The sequence below is a fragment of the Rhagoletis zephyria genome, unplaced genomic scaffold, assembly GCF_001687245.7.
Source record: "Rhagoletis zephyria isolate East Lansing unplaced genomic scaffold, Rhagoletis_zephyria_1.1 Rzeph_scaffold_00996, whole genome shotgun sequence".
NCBI lineage: Eukaryota > Metazoa > Arthropoda > Insecta > Diptera > Tephritidae > Rhagoletis > Rhagoletis zephyria.
Window position 1 is genome coordinate 1 of NW_016158080.1, and position 15005 is coordinate 15005.

The 15005-nt window shown below is 31.8% G+C and overlaps 3 protein-coding genes across 3 annotated transcripts; all 3 read right to left on the bottom strand.

Moving 5' to 3' along the window:
- Window positions 1-167: 167 nt before the first annotated feature.
- LOC108362354 (larval cuticle protein 8-like) lies at window positions 168-501 on the bottom strand (the record flags this gene model as incomplete). Its single annotated transcript, XM_017615285.1, has 1 exon — window positions 168-501. A coding segment is annotated over one exon (216 nt), but the record flags the coding sequence as incomplete, so codon positions are not given.
- A 52-nt stretch (window positions 502-553) lies between these two features.
- Window positions 554-1107, bottom strand: LOC108362355 (larval cuticle protein 8-like). The gene is made up of 2 exons (XM_017615286.1): window positions 952-1107; window positions 554-850 (listed from the first exon to the last, which is right to left on the bottom strand). The coding sequence occupies exons 1-2, from the start codon at window positions 1068-1070 to the stop codon at window positions 652-654; spliced, it is 318 nt and encodes a 105-aa protein (XP_017470775.1). The 5' UTR covers window positions 1071-1107; the 3' UTR covers window positions 554-651.
- A 3685-nt stretch (window positions 1108-4792) lies between these two features.
- LOC108362356 (larval cuticle protein 8-like) lies at window positions 4793-5707 on the bottom strand. Its single transcript, XM_017615287.1, has 2 exons — window positions 5589-5707; window positions 4793-5203 (listed from the first exon to the last, which is right to left on the bottom strand). Exons 1-2 carry the CDS (start codon window positions 5705-5707, stop codon window positions 5005-5007), a joined length of 318 nt encoding a protein of 105 aa, XP_017470776.1. The 3' UTR covers window positions 4793-5004.
- Between the last annotated feature and the right edge of the window lie 9298 nt (window positions 5708-15005).

Genomic DNA, 15005 nt, shown 5'->3' on the forward strand with positions numbered 1-15005 from the left:
TTCGTAATGTCACGCACACACACAATAAACACAAATAAATTTTTTTTTTCAACTGTTTTCTTTACTCTTGTTATTTTTTTCATTTTGGTAGCTTAGACTAAGGACTAACAACTGATCACACTGATCTCACACCGTTTAACAATAACAACACCATGTTAATAGCAATCAGGGAAGTTGTTAGAGGTAGGACGACTAGGATCAGGATTGGTAGGAGGGGACAACAAAGTTTTGGGGAATTTGTACGGATTTTTAAAACAAAAACAAATTAGTTAATTAGTAAGCAACTTAAGCTTCTGGGGCAACGGGCAAATGAGCGCCCTGAGGTTGGAAACCGTTCTCATCGGCGATGTAGTTGACGGTGTAGGTTACGCCATCATCAGCAACGAAACTGTATGAGCCACGGACAGCAATGGCCTCGTTTTCGCTTCCGACATTGTTAAGGACGGCAGAGGCATCTTCCTTAATACCGTTGCTAGTCTCATAACTGCAAAAGAGAATAAGCAAAATATTAGTTTTGTTGTAATTGTAAATTTTTTTGGTAAAAAAAAATATNGACGACTAGGATCAGGATTGGTAGGAGGGGACAACAAAGTTTTGGGGAATTTGTACGGATTTTTAAAACAAAAACAAATTAGTTAATTAGTAAGCAACTTAAGCTTCTGGGGCAACGGGCAAATGAGCGCCCTGAGGTTGGAAACCGTTCTCATCGGCGATGTAGTTGACGGTGTAGGTTACGCCATCATCAGCAACGAAACTGTATGAGCCACGGACAGCAATGGCCTCGTTTTCGCTTCCGACATTGTTAAGGACGGCAGAGGCATCTTCCTTAATACCGTTGCTAGTCTCATAACTGCAAAAGAGAATAAGCAAAATATTAGTTTCATTGTAATTCTAAATTTTTGGTAAAAAAAAACACGATTCTTTACAACGATTTGATATTGAAGAACTTACGCGTAGTTGAATCCATCGGCTTTCACGTCGGAGTCGAAACGCAGGACTTGCGCATCAGAATCGGCTGGGGCGGCGAAGGCGACAGCGAAGAGAGCAACAAAAACAATAACGAATTTCATTTTGTTTGATTTAAACTGTGGTTGCGCTTTGAGACTAGCAAATTGCGAATGATGACATGGAGAGGGCGATTGTTACAATTTATACTGTTTGGCATAGCTCAAACGATAGTAAAACGAGTTGAATTTAATTTTTCCTACTCATCTAAAATGCAAATATTTCACGCCTGCGCTAGCACAGTCGCTTCTACTGCCACTATAATAATTTTTTATAGTTTTTGAAATTTTTTTTTTTTTACAATCAAAGCAACAAACTAACAAGCTAACTAAAAATTAATTCATCAGGTAGTCAACATTAGCGTATATNGCAAATTGCGAATGATGACATGGAGAGGGCGATTGTTACAATTTATACTGTTTGGCATAGCTCAAACGATAGTAAAACGAGTTGAATTTAATTTTTCCTACTCATCTAAAATGCAAATATTTCACGCCTGCGCTAGCACAGTCGCTTCTACTGCCACTATAATTTTTTATAGTTTTTGAGATTTTTTTTTTTTTACAATCAAAGCAACAAACTAACAGGCTAACTAAAAATTAAATAATCAGGTAGTCAACGTTAGCGTATAGTTGTTGTTAGTTGGAGCGGTTAATAAGAATCAGCCAAAAACTTGAATATGGAAATGAACGCAACGATTTACGCATTCATAAAGTTGTATGCATGTATGTATGTAAATATGTGTGCGTCCATTACAATACCAAGTGAGGTAGAAGGCAACATATGTAGCTTGGTTGTTGCTTGACCCCAATGGGGTGACAGAAACGCTGCGACGACGCGAAGCTTGAGAATGGAGAGCGTTTGAAATGAAACAATTGCTGCAAGACGCGGGTAGAAAACGAGCGATGGCAACTAGCCTAAGTAAACAAGAAGTTCAATAGCTTTTTAATGGGTTACTAATACGCAGACATATATTTTCACTCTTCGCAAATATAAACACCTAAGCAGAAAGAAAACCCCATTGCGGATGACTTCTCTCACTAAACAATTTATAGTTAAATCCATTTTAATAGCTCCAATACAAATTATGAAAATAGATTATTAGTATTTGCTAAAGAAATGAAAATTCCTGGAACGATCTTTTAAATATGCACACTCATGGCAAAAAGTATTGGCACAAATTTTAATTTTTTTCCCAAATTTTGTATAAAAATATGGTTCCTACTACAAAAAAAATAACAATATAATTTCTAAACTAAGCGCAAGTTGGAAGTAACTAAGAATTCTCGTTGATCAGGCTGGTGAAGTATCAGTTGTCAAAATTCCTTGGACACACACACACACGAAATAATGGCAATTTTTTTCTTGACCGTTTTCTTGAGAGCTGCATACCAGCCTTATTATATTAAAACTCAACGGATTACAAAAAATTCTTAAAATCTGAATAAAAAGTTGAAAATTTGAGTGAAAATTTTTTGAATTTTCCTGTGTTCTGCACAAAGTTAAAAACTATATTTTTATAATTTTGTTGTAGTATGAGACACTTTTTTTGACGTTGAATACGTCTTACGTTTCGATATGGAGGTTATGCTCAAATGTTGTAACCAGTTCTGTTTCTGTCGTAGAAAGAACGGTAAATATTAGCTTATTTTGGGGTCAATTTTGAGCCTTTAAAGTGCTCTAGAAACTTATGATTTGCAGTTATGTATAACTTTTATTTTCGGGATAAAGGTCCTTTGGAGCAGTAGAAATATTATCGTGTACAAATTTTATATAAATTCAATAAATATCGAGGCAAAAAATCGTTGAAAAAATTAGCAAATTTTTTTTATTACCGAAATTCTCAAAACTGCTCAAATGCTTTTGTTTTTGTTTTCCTTAGTCAAAAATCTAAATTTTTTCCTTTCGTTTGGTATATGGGAAGTATTGGTTGATATCTTCTATATATGTTTATTTTATTCAAATATATTGGCATAAATGATCTTCCATACAAAGACACTTCGTCATCATTTTGCAAACACGTGCATGCCCTGGAAGTGAGAGGAGGAGACAAAAAGTATGTGCGTGTAGGTGTATGTATGTAAATTCATACATACATATGTACATATGTTGATTGCAGTTAATGTGGATCTGTTTTTCTTTTAGTAATCTAAAAATGTTCGTATGATAATTATATTTTCATACAAAAATTTATTACGCAGGTATTTGACTGTCCACATCTGAGTATGTAAATATTATATTTTTTTTTTGGTTTTTATATTGATTTTACACTTCACGGACGCTTTTTCAGAACGAACACAGGTCAGTTTAATATGCGCGTAATTGAATTGAATATTTACGAATATAGAGTACTTTCGTTGACGTTTATAGTAAAATCAATTACGTTTCTGATTGATTTTGATATTTTTTCCCCTCAGTGTATCAATGCATCAATTAAAATACAGCGGCTCCGCTGGCTTGGTCATGTCGTTCGAATGGACACCGACGCTCCAGCTCTGAAAGTATTCAACTCGGAACCCGCTGGTGGTAGCAGAGGAAGAGGGAGGCCCCCACGGCGATGGAAAGATCAGGTGGAGAAGGACTTGGCGTTTCCAATTGGCGTCCGTTGGCACAGCGGAGAAACGACTGGCGTGCTTTGCTGAACTCGGCCAAAATCGCTTAGGCGGTCACAGCGCCAAAAAAGAAGAAGAAGAGTATCAATGCATAATATGCGAAAACCTTTTCGTCATATCAGATCTGTACCGTTCCTCCGATTTTACAAAAAGAGTTATCAAATTAAAGCGCTTGGCCTGTGGATGTACAGTTGCACCTGATAAAATAATTCAATTTAAATTATTTTTAAGTTGAATCAATTATTACACAATGAGTATCGATTGAAATGTGTTTGAATAGGCTCTATTTCTTAATTATATCTAAGAGGGTTGCCACCTGTTTCAAAAAGCAAGTTCGGTTTAAATAAAGGCAGAAAATTGAAATGTATATCCTGAAATGGATGTCAGACGAAAGAGGTTGTGGTTGGAAAATATTTTGCAGAGGGTTTCCACTTTGTTATAAAGTTAAATTAAATATAAGCAATAGGCTAAATAAATTACTCCAATATGGATATAAATTAAAATTGCTTTGAAGAAACTTTATTTCCAAACTGCATGTAAGAGTGTTGCCACTTGATTTTATAATTAAATTCAAATTGAAATAAGAGTATTAGATAATTTAAATATGTGTCACAGTACTAGTGTCAGACGAAAAAGGTTTAACGAGGTTTTGGTTTAAAAATAATTTGAACAGGATTGCCATCTGGTTGAAAATTCTAATTAAATTGAATTATATGAAATATAAATACAATAGATTTTTTCGGGAGCTTTCGGTATTTTCTTGTAAAATTTTAGGCTAAACTGTAGATTTTATTATTTAATTTACTCTTCTTTAAAAATAAATACTAGAAGTACCGATTATTTTCTTATAAAAAAGTATCATTCATTATTATTTTTTTTTAATTATTAGTTTTTGCTTTCCAAAATTAATTAGCTGATGCCACTGTATATTGATTTTAAAATTTCATTGTCGAATCTGTGACAAGATCTTAAGAGTATATATTAAAAGTACTGAGCTAACCAGTTTTATCAATTGGGATAAAAATAACCATATTTTGCCAATATCCTTGATCAGACTAATAAGTTAAATGGCCTTAGTAAACGCGTTCTGCTTATTCGTAATAAGTAAACAAACACAAAAGTTATTTTAAATATGTATGTTTTTTTTTCTCTTTTTATTCTCTCTCTTGCCTTTGTCTTCTAATTGCTTAAACTAGGAACAAACAGCTGATCACACTGGCCGCACATGTTTTTCTAACAAGTACAACAACAAATCAAAATAGCTCTCACTTGTATCAGGACTACAAGGCGATTGCAAATATAACAAGATTTTTAGAAAACCGTTGGGACTCGTAAAATTATAACAAATACATAAAATTGTTTAGATTGCAGTCAAATTCTTAGCAACTTATGCCACTGGGGCAACGGGCAAATGAGCACCCTGGGGTTGGAAGCCGTTCTCATCGGCGATGTAGTTGACGGTGTAGGTTACGCCATCATCACCAACGAAACTGTATGAGCCACGGACAGCAATGGCCTCGGTTTCGCTTCCTACGTCGTTGAGGACAGCATCAGCATTTTCCTTGATACCATTGCTAGTCTCATAACTGCAAAGAAGAATAAGCAAAATATTAGTTTCATTGTAATTCTAAATTTTTTGGTAAAGAAGGTTCCTCTTTACAAAGGCTTGATATTGAAACACTTACGCATAATTGAATCCATCGGCTTTCACGTCGGAGTCGAAGNCATCGGCGATGTAGTTGACGGTGTAGGTTACGCCATCATCACCAACGAAACTGTATGAGCCACGGACAGCAATGGCCTCGGTTTCGCTTCCTACGTCGTTGAGGACAGCATCAGCATTTTCCTTGATACCGTTGCTAGTCTCATAACTGCAAAGAAAAATAAGCAAAATATTAGTTTCGTTGTAATTCTAAATTTTTTGGTAAAGAAAGGTTCCTCTTTACAAAGGGTTGATATTGAAACACTTACGCGTAGTTGAATCCATCGGCTTTCACGTCGGAGTCGAAACGCACGACTTGCGCATCAGAATCAGCTGGGGCGGCAAAGGCGACAGCGAAGAGAGCAACAAAAACAATGACGAATTTCATTTTGTTTGATTTTGAGTTTGATGCGTTTATGGCGAAGGATAATGCTTTTTGAGACTAGCAAATTGCGAATGATGACATTTTGAGGGCGATGGTGACAATATATACTATTTTGATTAGCTCGATTGACGGTGAAACTAGTTAGTTAGTTTTAACATTTTTTTCGACTTACCAAGAATTCAAATAACTCGTATCATCTCTGTGCTATTAAGAGTATTTTGTTTTTGGCATTAATTGTTTAATCAAAATACATGTACGAAAAAAGCTACATTCTTAATATGAAGTGAGAAACATTNTGATATTGAAACACTTACGCGTAGTTGAATCCATCGGCTTTCACGTCGGAGTCGAAACGCACGACTTGCGCATCAGAATCAGCTGGGGCGGCAAAGGCGACAGCGAAGAGAGCAACAAAAACAATGACGAATTTCATTTTGTTTGATTTTGAGTTTGACGCGTTTGTGGCGAAGGATAATGCTTTTTGAGACTAGCAAATTGCGAATGATGACATTTTGAGGGCGGTGGTGACAATATATACTATTTTGATTAGCTCGATTGACGGTGAAACTAGTTAGTTTTAACATTTTTTTCCTACTTACCAAGAATTCAAATAACTCGTATCATCTCTGTGCTGTTAAGAGTATTTTGTTTTTGGAATTAATTGTTTAATCAAAATACATGTACGAAATAAGCTACATTCTTAGTATGAAGTGAGAAATATGCAGTGGACGCTCGTGCATAATTTGTAGATTTTTAAATAGATTATTCAGAATTGTCCCCAAACTAGATAGAAATTAATGCAAATATTTGCAAACGCATGGCAAAAAAAAACATAAAATATAAAATGCTGCTTTGCGGTAAATACAAGTTCCTGTGTACTTGTGAAGGCAGGGCTAGCGCGTGGCGAACTCGACAACATAGTTGCAGCATAAAACAGAGAAAATAGGGAAAATGCGTCAACGGCAGATGGCAGAATTATATGCAGCATATCGTTCATTCATTTTAACATGAAAAAAATTTATGGATCATTGTTTTTTTCTTAAACTTTTTCCTATTATTTTTAACCGACTTCGTCTTGGTCTGCAGGCTGCATCGGAGATACAGCCGCTAAATTTAAACGTAGAATACGTGGTAAGGTGAAGAGCATATCGAAGTCATAAACGAATGTTCGCACTAAGAAAAAAATGGCGATAAAAAAAGCGATAATAATATCGATAGAAAAATCGACAAAAACATCGATATTAAAATCGATAATAATATCGATAGCAAAGTCGGTAACAAAATCGATAAAAAATTGATAGCAATATTGATAACAAAATCGATAACTAAATCGATAACAAAATCGATAAAAAATATCGATAACAAAAGCGATAACAATATCGACAACAAAACCGATAAAAATATCGATAACAAAATCGATAGCAAAATCGAAAACAAAATCGATAAAAAAATCAATAACAAAATTGATAAAACAACCGATAACAAGATCGATAANATAAAAAAATTTAGTTCTTCCAAAAGCTGTCTTATAGTTTTTCAACAGAGTGTGCAGCCAACGATTAAAATAGATAAGTGCGTCTATGTGTGAACTTAATTAACATACAACAATAACTACAACAAAGCATAGCATCGATAATGCTAATATATGTATATGTACGTCTAGCAACGAGAAGACAACAAGAAGACAAGAAAATCAAAAGCAGCTACACCACATCGATACGCTAATTCATTTACATACATTAAAATGTTTACTCTCGTTATACATGGGTTTATAGATATGTATGAAGTTGTATATGTACATATACGGCATCTGCTTTTCTATATAATGATGACCTTCAAAACATCTTCGGTGGCCGAGGTTTGTGTGGCATCATTTTCAAACTGAGCTGACGTCTTCGAAGCATTTTTTTTTTCTTTTGGTTTGTGTTTTTTCACATCACTTTCGATAGTTACCCTTGAATTTGGTTTTGTTTTTTGTTTTTCTTTTTTCTTTTATTTATTTTTATTTGATTTGTTGTCATTGTTTTGCGTGATATGCAAATGACTCTTTTTTTTAATATTCATATTAGCAGGCAAGCAGTATTTCTGTCATAAATAAAATGTTCATAAAATGAATTTAAATAGACTACACTGAGCGTATGGGAAACAGTTTTCAAACAAATTAGTTTCAAAAGCTAATTTTAGAAAGATATATGGATGAATACTACTTAAGTAGTAAATTCAAAATAAAATAATTGAAAATAGTTTTTGGGATTTACATAGTTTACAGCAGTTCCCTCAGGCTAGAAATAGTCTTGACATTCTCGAAACTGGAATATTTATGTATTAATAATAGTTAAAAATATATTTAAACAATTTTTGAGTGTACGTAAATTATCAATTTTTGATGTACATTTTTTTGTTTTAATGCTTCTGGCAACCCCATTAGGAACTATTTCTGTGATATGTATATTGCTTTGATGTTTTTTTGCTCGCAAGATTAACCTGTGCACCCATTTTATAAAATTTTATCTAGGTTACTGACAAAATTAAATTTTTTAATAAGTGGCAGCCCAAATAAAAGTTCTTTCCAATTAAAAGAAATCTTTCTACGTAAAACCTATACATATGTAAATGTTTTTCACAATTAGCTATTTTAAGTTATTTTAGTAAAAAATATGGGTGGCAACTCTATTAGCAAAATTTTATAAATTAGAGTAGTATACATACAAGTGCAATATCAATGGTTTAGAACTTATTTTTTAATAGACTTACATTTTTAAAATTTTGCATTTAAAATATGGCAACCCTATTTAAAAACATCTTACTTCCAAAATGACTTTTTGCTTGATTAGTCAAGAAAATAATGTGCATAACTAATATTTTTATGTAGCTTATACATAAAATTAAAATTTTAAATAAGTGGCAGCTCAATAAAAATACACTGTTCAAAATTTAAGTTACCCAAAATAGTTTAAATAAATTTCACACTAATACATTTTTTTTAGCTACTTTTTTTAATAAAAAAATATAAATGCATGTATATATCTACATATGTGTGAACATATAAGCTTCTTCTTCTTTGCATTATTGTCCTTTTTATACATGTACATTTTTTTTTAGTAGTGGCAACCCGTTTGAAAAAATCGTACTCAAAGCTTGCACACCAACCTTTATTTTAATACCATTAACGTTTTTTTTTAATAACTACAAATTTTTTAAATTATTTTTCAGATAGGTGGCAACTTATACATAAAGAGTTTTTTTTTATATTTATTTTCAATAATACATACATAATTATTTCAACAAGTTTGTTGAGCTTTATGCCACGATTTATTTTTTAGTATACTTTCGCTTAGTATAAACATATGGAAATTTTAACGCTAAATTTATTCAACTAATTTTAATCATATATGTATATAGATGGCAACCCTATTCAAAATGGCTCAGGTAAAGTATTTTAAGATATATTTTTCCCATAGTTATAATGTAGTTTTCAATTTTGTAAATAGTTGGCAACTCTGGCCATAAATTTCAACCCGTTTCATTTATTTGTTGACCCCAATGATTTACACAAATTTTTTACAAATTTCAAATTAAAAAATTGCAAATTTACATAGTTATTATTGATTTTATAAATTTTTTTGTTTTCATTTATTTGTTGACCCCAATGATTTACACAAATTTTTTAGAAATTTCAAATTGAAAAAAATTGCAAATTTACATAGTTATACTGATTTTATAAATTTTTATTTTTTGTATAGATGGCAACCCTGTGCAAAAATGATTTTGATGCTAATATTTTCAATATTGCGTACTTTCGTTGAATATAAACATTTGCATATTTTCCACTCAAAATTTATTGAATTACTTTTAATTATAAATATAGGTGGCAACTCTGCTAAAATATCATGGATTATTCAAACTAGCTGCAAATATTTTTATTTTAAAAATGGCAGGCAACTTTACTTGTAGTTAACTGTCCCTTGTACATCTTTCATACCATCGCTGACCACAAATAATTTTCCTAAAAAACTTGATACTCGCTTCACACATACACCTTAGCCACATTTTTAGCTTTTTGCTGATGTGAATACATATGTACATATATACATATATGTAAATATTTTTATTTCATGTTCCAACCAAAAATTTTAAACCTGGCATAAAAATATTTTACAGCAAATAAAAAAGGCAATCTCGCCAATCTGAAGGTTAAAATTGAATTAACAATAAATTTTTAGCGCATGAAATACGAAAGATTAAATTAACACGAAAAAATTATGGTCCATCGTGTTTGTTTTCACTGCATAGTAAATAATTTCATAACATTTTTTTTTGTGTGCTTTTGTTTATTAATTAATATTTTTTTATTGTACTTAATTGTCGTTCAATACCTGCACTCAGACATGTACGCGTCTTTATTTGTTTATGCATTAGTATACATGTGAAAATATAAGCACATGTACGTGTGTATGTATGCACGCCAATATCTTTATGTATGGATCTTTCATTATTAGACGCACTCACACACGTACCTACTAAAAAACTATTGGCAGTGACACAATTTTCGCACTGGTTTTTCGAGCCTCAACAACTTGGATTAGATGTTTTTTAAATTCCGCCTCCCATTGACTTGCACGGCAATCGATTGTCCGCTGGATTACAACATAGATGAGCTCACATTTTAAGTAAATTGACTTTCCGTTTTTATTACTCTCCAGAGCTACTAAAGCTGTTTGTATAAAAATGTGGTGGAAACGAAATTTGTGAACATTTTGCATCGGCGGGTGCTTGAAATTTCATTTGCACTTTGTTAGCATCGCAGCTCCATGATTTCTGTTTTATTTGTTTATTTTTACGTTAGGCAAAAACTTAAAAAAACGAGAGTAAATTTTTCGCACTACCACTCCGTAGGATATGAGTTCGATTCCTGTTTCGGGTAACATCAAAACTAGAAAATATTTTCTTTAATAGCGGTCGCCCCTCGGCAGGCAATGACAAACTTACGTGTGTATTTCTGCCATGACAAGGCTTCTCATAAAATCCATTTGCCTTTCGAAGGCGGTTTAAGACTGTAGCCCACCATAAATTGAAGGAGAAGCTCGGCCAAATACTCAACAAAAGTGTAAGCGCCAAAATATGAGTATTATTAATTATTTCCTACACCCTCAACTGGATGTGTTTTATTTTTTCGTAGTCATGCATTTAATGTCGTGCCTATAAGTGATTGCATCGTTGCTAAAGCAATCAACAAATAACTGATTTTTCAAATATTTTATTTATAACTTACTTAGTAAAGTTTTTTTTTAATATTGGATAACACTTGCGCTAATCAATATACAACAACTGCGCTCTTCATGTAATAAGCAATTAAAGGAGATGATACGTTTCTATGCATATTTGATGATTTAGTAACAACACAACTATACAAACAATAAGTATTTATATTTTGTTGGTGTTTGTTGATAACTTCTAGTAGTTAGCGCTTTCAATGTTTATCTCACTAGAACAAACGGTTTTTGAGCTCATAAATGCGAGGCCAGTTACCCTTATTCTAAAAGACCACCTTCCTCTTTTATTATACATAAAAAACTCCGACATTTGAAACTAAGATTAACATTTCGATGCACCAATAAGAACAATAAGAAAGTACGTCTTAGCGACCAAAAACTCGACACGTTTTCTTTTGTATTAATCTTGAATTATCGTTAACATTGATTTATTATTAACAAATACAAAGCGCTTACCAAACTTTCCTCTCAGTTGAATATCAAAAGACTTAAGGTACGAACTCGATTATAGCAACTCCTAGTAGGAATCAAATAATCTTTTTTTAAACATGCTGTATGGTAAGTTAGAAATTATTCTAAGCTCCGCAAAATGTGTGTACTTTTTGAAGAATAATTTTAAAATATTACTTAAAAAAAGTTAGCAAAATCCGCTGGGTTTTCTTATGATGCTGATCCAAAAACAAAAATACGCTGTTATAAGTATTTCCTAGTGAAGAATAAGCCAGCATTATATCGCCCGAAGGAAACCGAACCGAATGGAATATTTTCAGAAGAACTTCGTTTTAATTCAGATTTAAATCATAATAATAAAAGTGGTACATTATCTTTATACGCTCCTAAAATGTAACCAATATATATTAGAAGCCGTCATCATAAGGCCACTACCAAATTAAATCCCAATATTTGTATAATCCACATCTTATCTATATATATAATACGCGAAGGGATTTTTTGTCCAGGTCAGATTTGATTTCGTTTTCAAAAGCGAGGTGTCAAACTAAAGCACTTGGGCTGTAGATGTGCAATAAGGTTTTACTTTTTCGAAAAGAGTTGCCAACTGTTAAGAAATTTAGCTCAAATTATTTAAAAAGTTAAATCAATCGCTACAATTTGGGTATCATCCGAAATGGTTTTGAAAGGGCTTTATATCTTAACCACGTGCTGGAGGGTTGCCACATGTTTAGAAAATGTCATTCAATTTTAATTAAAGGAATTTGGTAAGGTAATAAGGTATCACTAAATGGGTGTAAGACAAAAGAGGGTTAAGAAGGTAGTAGTGTGGAAATATTTTAAAGAAGTTTGCCACCTATTTGAGAAGTCGAATTATATTCTTTTATATCTAAGTTATATGAAATATCAAAAATGGTTGTCAAACGAAAGACTTTTAAGAAATATTTGCTTTGACAATTTGAATATTTTTGATGTGTTTGAGGGTTACCCCAGTTTAAAAGATTAAATTAAAATTATCTAATAAAATACACGAATTACTAAACGATGGTTATCAATGGAAATGGGTTTAAAATCCTTTATTTCAGAACTGTATTTTAAGAGGGTTGCCACCTGTTTTGAAAGTCTTATTTATTTTAATTATGCATAAGTTACATGAAATTTTTAAATATGGGTATAAACGAAATGTTATGAAATCGTTAAATTTAGCATTTAGAATTTTTAAGGGCGTCATACGAGGGCTGCCCCCCTGTTGAAAAAATTCAATTCAAATTATTTAATAAGTTAAATAGATTTTCAAAAGATAGGTATCACCCGAAATGGGTTTGAAAATAATTTATTTCTGAACTGTATTTAGGAGAGTTGCCATGTACTTATAAAATCAAATTCAACTTAATTCATCAGTTAATTGAAATATGTATAACAATTCCAGAAGATAAAAAGACTTTAAATTGAAAATACTTTTGAAGGGGTCGCCACCTGTTTGAAAAATCGAATTTGTTTTACTTATACACAACACGAAAGAGTTTAAGGAAAACTTTAGGCTGATAATATTTTTAATTAGGGTTGCCATCTATTTTTTTTTACTGTGATATACCACTTCTATCGCTGAAAGAAAATTTATAGTGAGAGCACCTTTGAGTAAGTTAAGGCACACCGTGATACGCTTATGTAGTTGAATTTCAAGTACACGCCATCTGAAACCTTCATTTTTCAAGCAACTTGATAATATTTTTAATGAAAGGTTATACAATTTTCTGGTGACAAATTGATCCTGATTTTCGAATTCCTATTTGTTTGTATTAAATTTTTTGTGCAAAGTCCTTAAAAAGTAAAAATTTTTCAGAAAATCGATTCTCCTGTTCCAGTTAATAAATGTTACATAATAGGCAAAAGCAAGTTCAAAACAATTGTAGAATTCCCCCAAAATGAAAAAAAAAATTCATAAGAAAAATTTGAAATTTTGTAGAAAAATTTTGGGTATGTTATAGACGATTAAATAAAGTGCAAGTTGCAAATAGCTAAGAATTCGCGCTGATTTTTAAAATATTTTTTTAGTGGGAATTTAAAGCGTTCTCTTTGGCTCGTGTAGTTTATATTGTAACTTTATATATTACCAAAATTAGCGCTTTTGGAATTTGCGCTTTGTTGTACTAAAAGCTAGTAATATATGAATTTGCGTCCCAAAAATTCTTCTGAAAATTCAAAAAAAAAACAATTTTAGTGAAATTTTTAATAATTTGGTTATGAGTTGATGGTAAATTTTGCTTAATTAAACTAACCTAATGTGGTTTAGTGCATGAAAAAGCTTTCTTCACATTACAGCTGGGGCTTGGGCCAATTAGCCTTGAATCCAGAAAGTTTAAAAAATTTTAGTTATAACATTTTGATTTTTTTCAAGCAGTTTTTTTCGCTTTATGGGAACTCTACATTTATTTATCTACAATTAGTTTTATTATTCTACAAAAATGCTACTTTTTCGGCACTTTATATTAAAAAATTTAATATAAACAAATACAAATTCAAAAATCGGGATCAACTGGTCACTTTTTAATTTTATAAGCTTTTATTAATAAGAAATTATCAAGTTGCTTATGTACGTGTTGCAAGTGCACACATGCCAATAGAAGGAAAGAAGCTGGGCTGAAGCTGACAGCCAATTGCCATTTATCAAGTGAAAGTAGAGCCTTATATCAACCCACATAGTTTTGAAGTAGGTTTAGAAGGGGTTCTTCCCATCTCTTGAAACTGTACAATGACGTAAATCCATCAATTATCTAAAAAAAACCTTTTAAATGATCTAAAAATCCTTTGAAATTATGAAGAATTGCATTTAAAAAAATTAAAAATATTTTTGGTTTAAAAATTAAAAAAAAATATCTTTAAATTATGCATCGTATTTTTGTCTAAAAAAATAGAAATAGAATTGATCATGGTGTCATCAATAATACAGCAGCATTCAAAAATATTTTAACCTAAAATAGCGAAAAATCCTGTGTAGGTATATTTTTGTTTTCAATACACAAAAATGTCGCTATGCTGCGAAAATTCGAAGATGACCACATTAGTGTAGGATATTAAATCACATCACTAATTGTGGTCAGCAGAAGTTATTAAACCGTAACCAAAGTGTTGTATATAGTTCATGTTAATAAACTGATACATATACATTTGTTATAACGCTAAGGAATGAAATACCTAAGTTAAAGAAGGTAGAAAAAAACTCGGAATTTAAGTTCAGATAATAGTAGCAGCTGGTTTCCCAGCACTCAACACTAGGTGATAGTGATCACTTACAGTAAACTACTCATTTAATAAATTGATTTCTTCACGCTGATTTTGAAATTAGTCTCAATTAAAAAACATATGTAAATAGTTTGTTAATTAACATCCGCTGTCGTTAAAGGAAGTTTTTAAGCTTCCAACTTCCGTTTCGTCTTTAAACTGCCATAGAAATTGACGTCATTTGGCATCTTAGATCGTTGACTACTTTACACGTGTTACACATCAATTTATTATTATTATTTTTTTTCATTTTCAGCCTTAAAGACAAAATCAAAGACGAATATTTTCAATTTTCT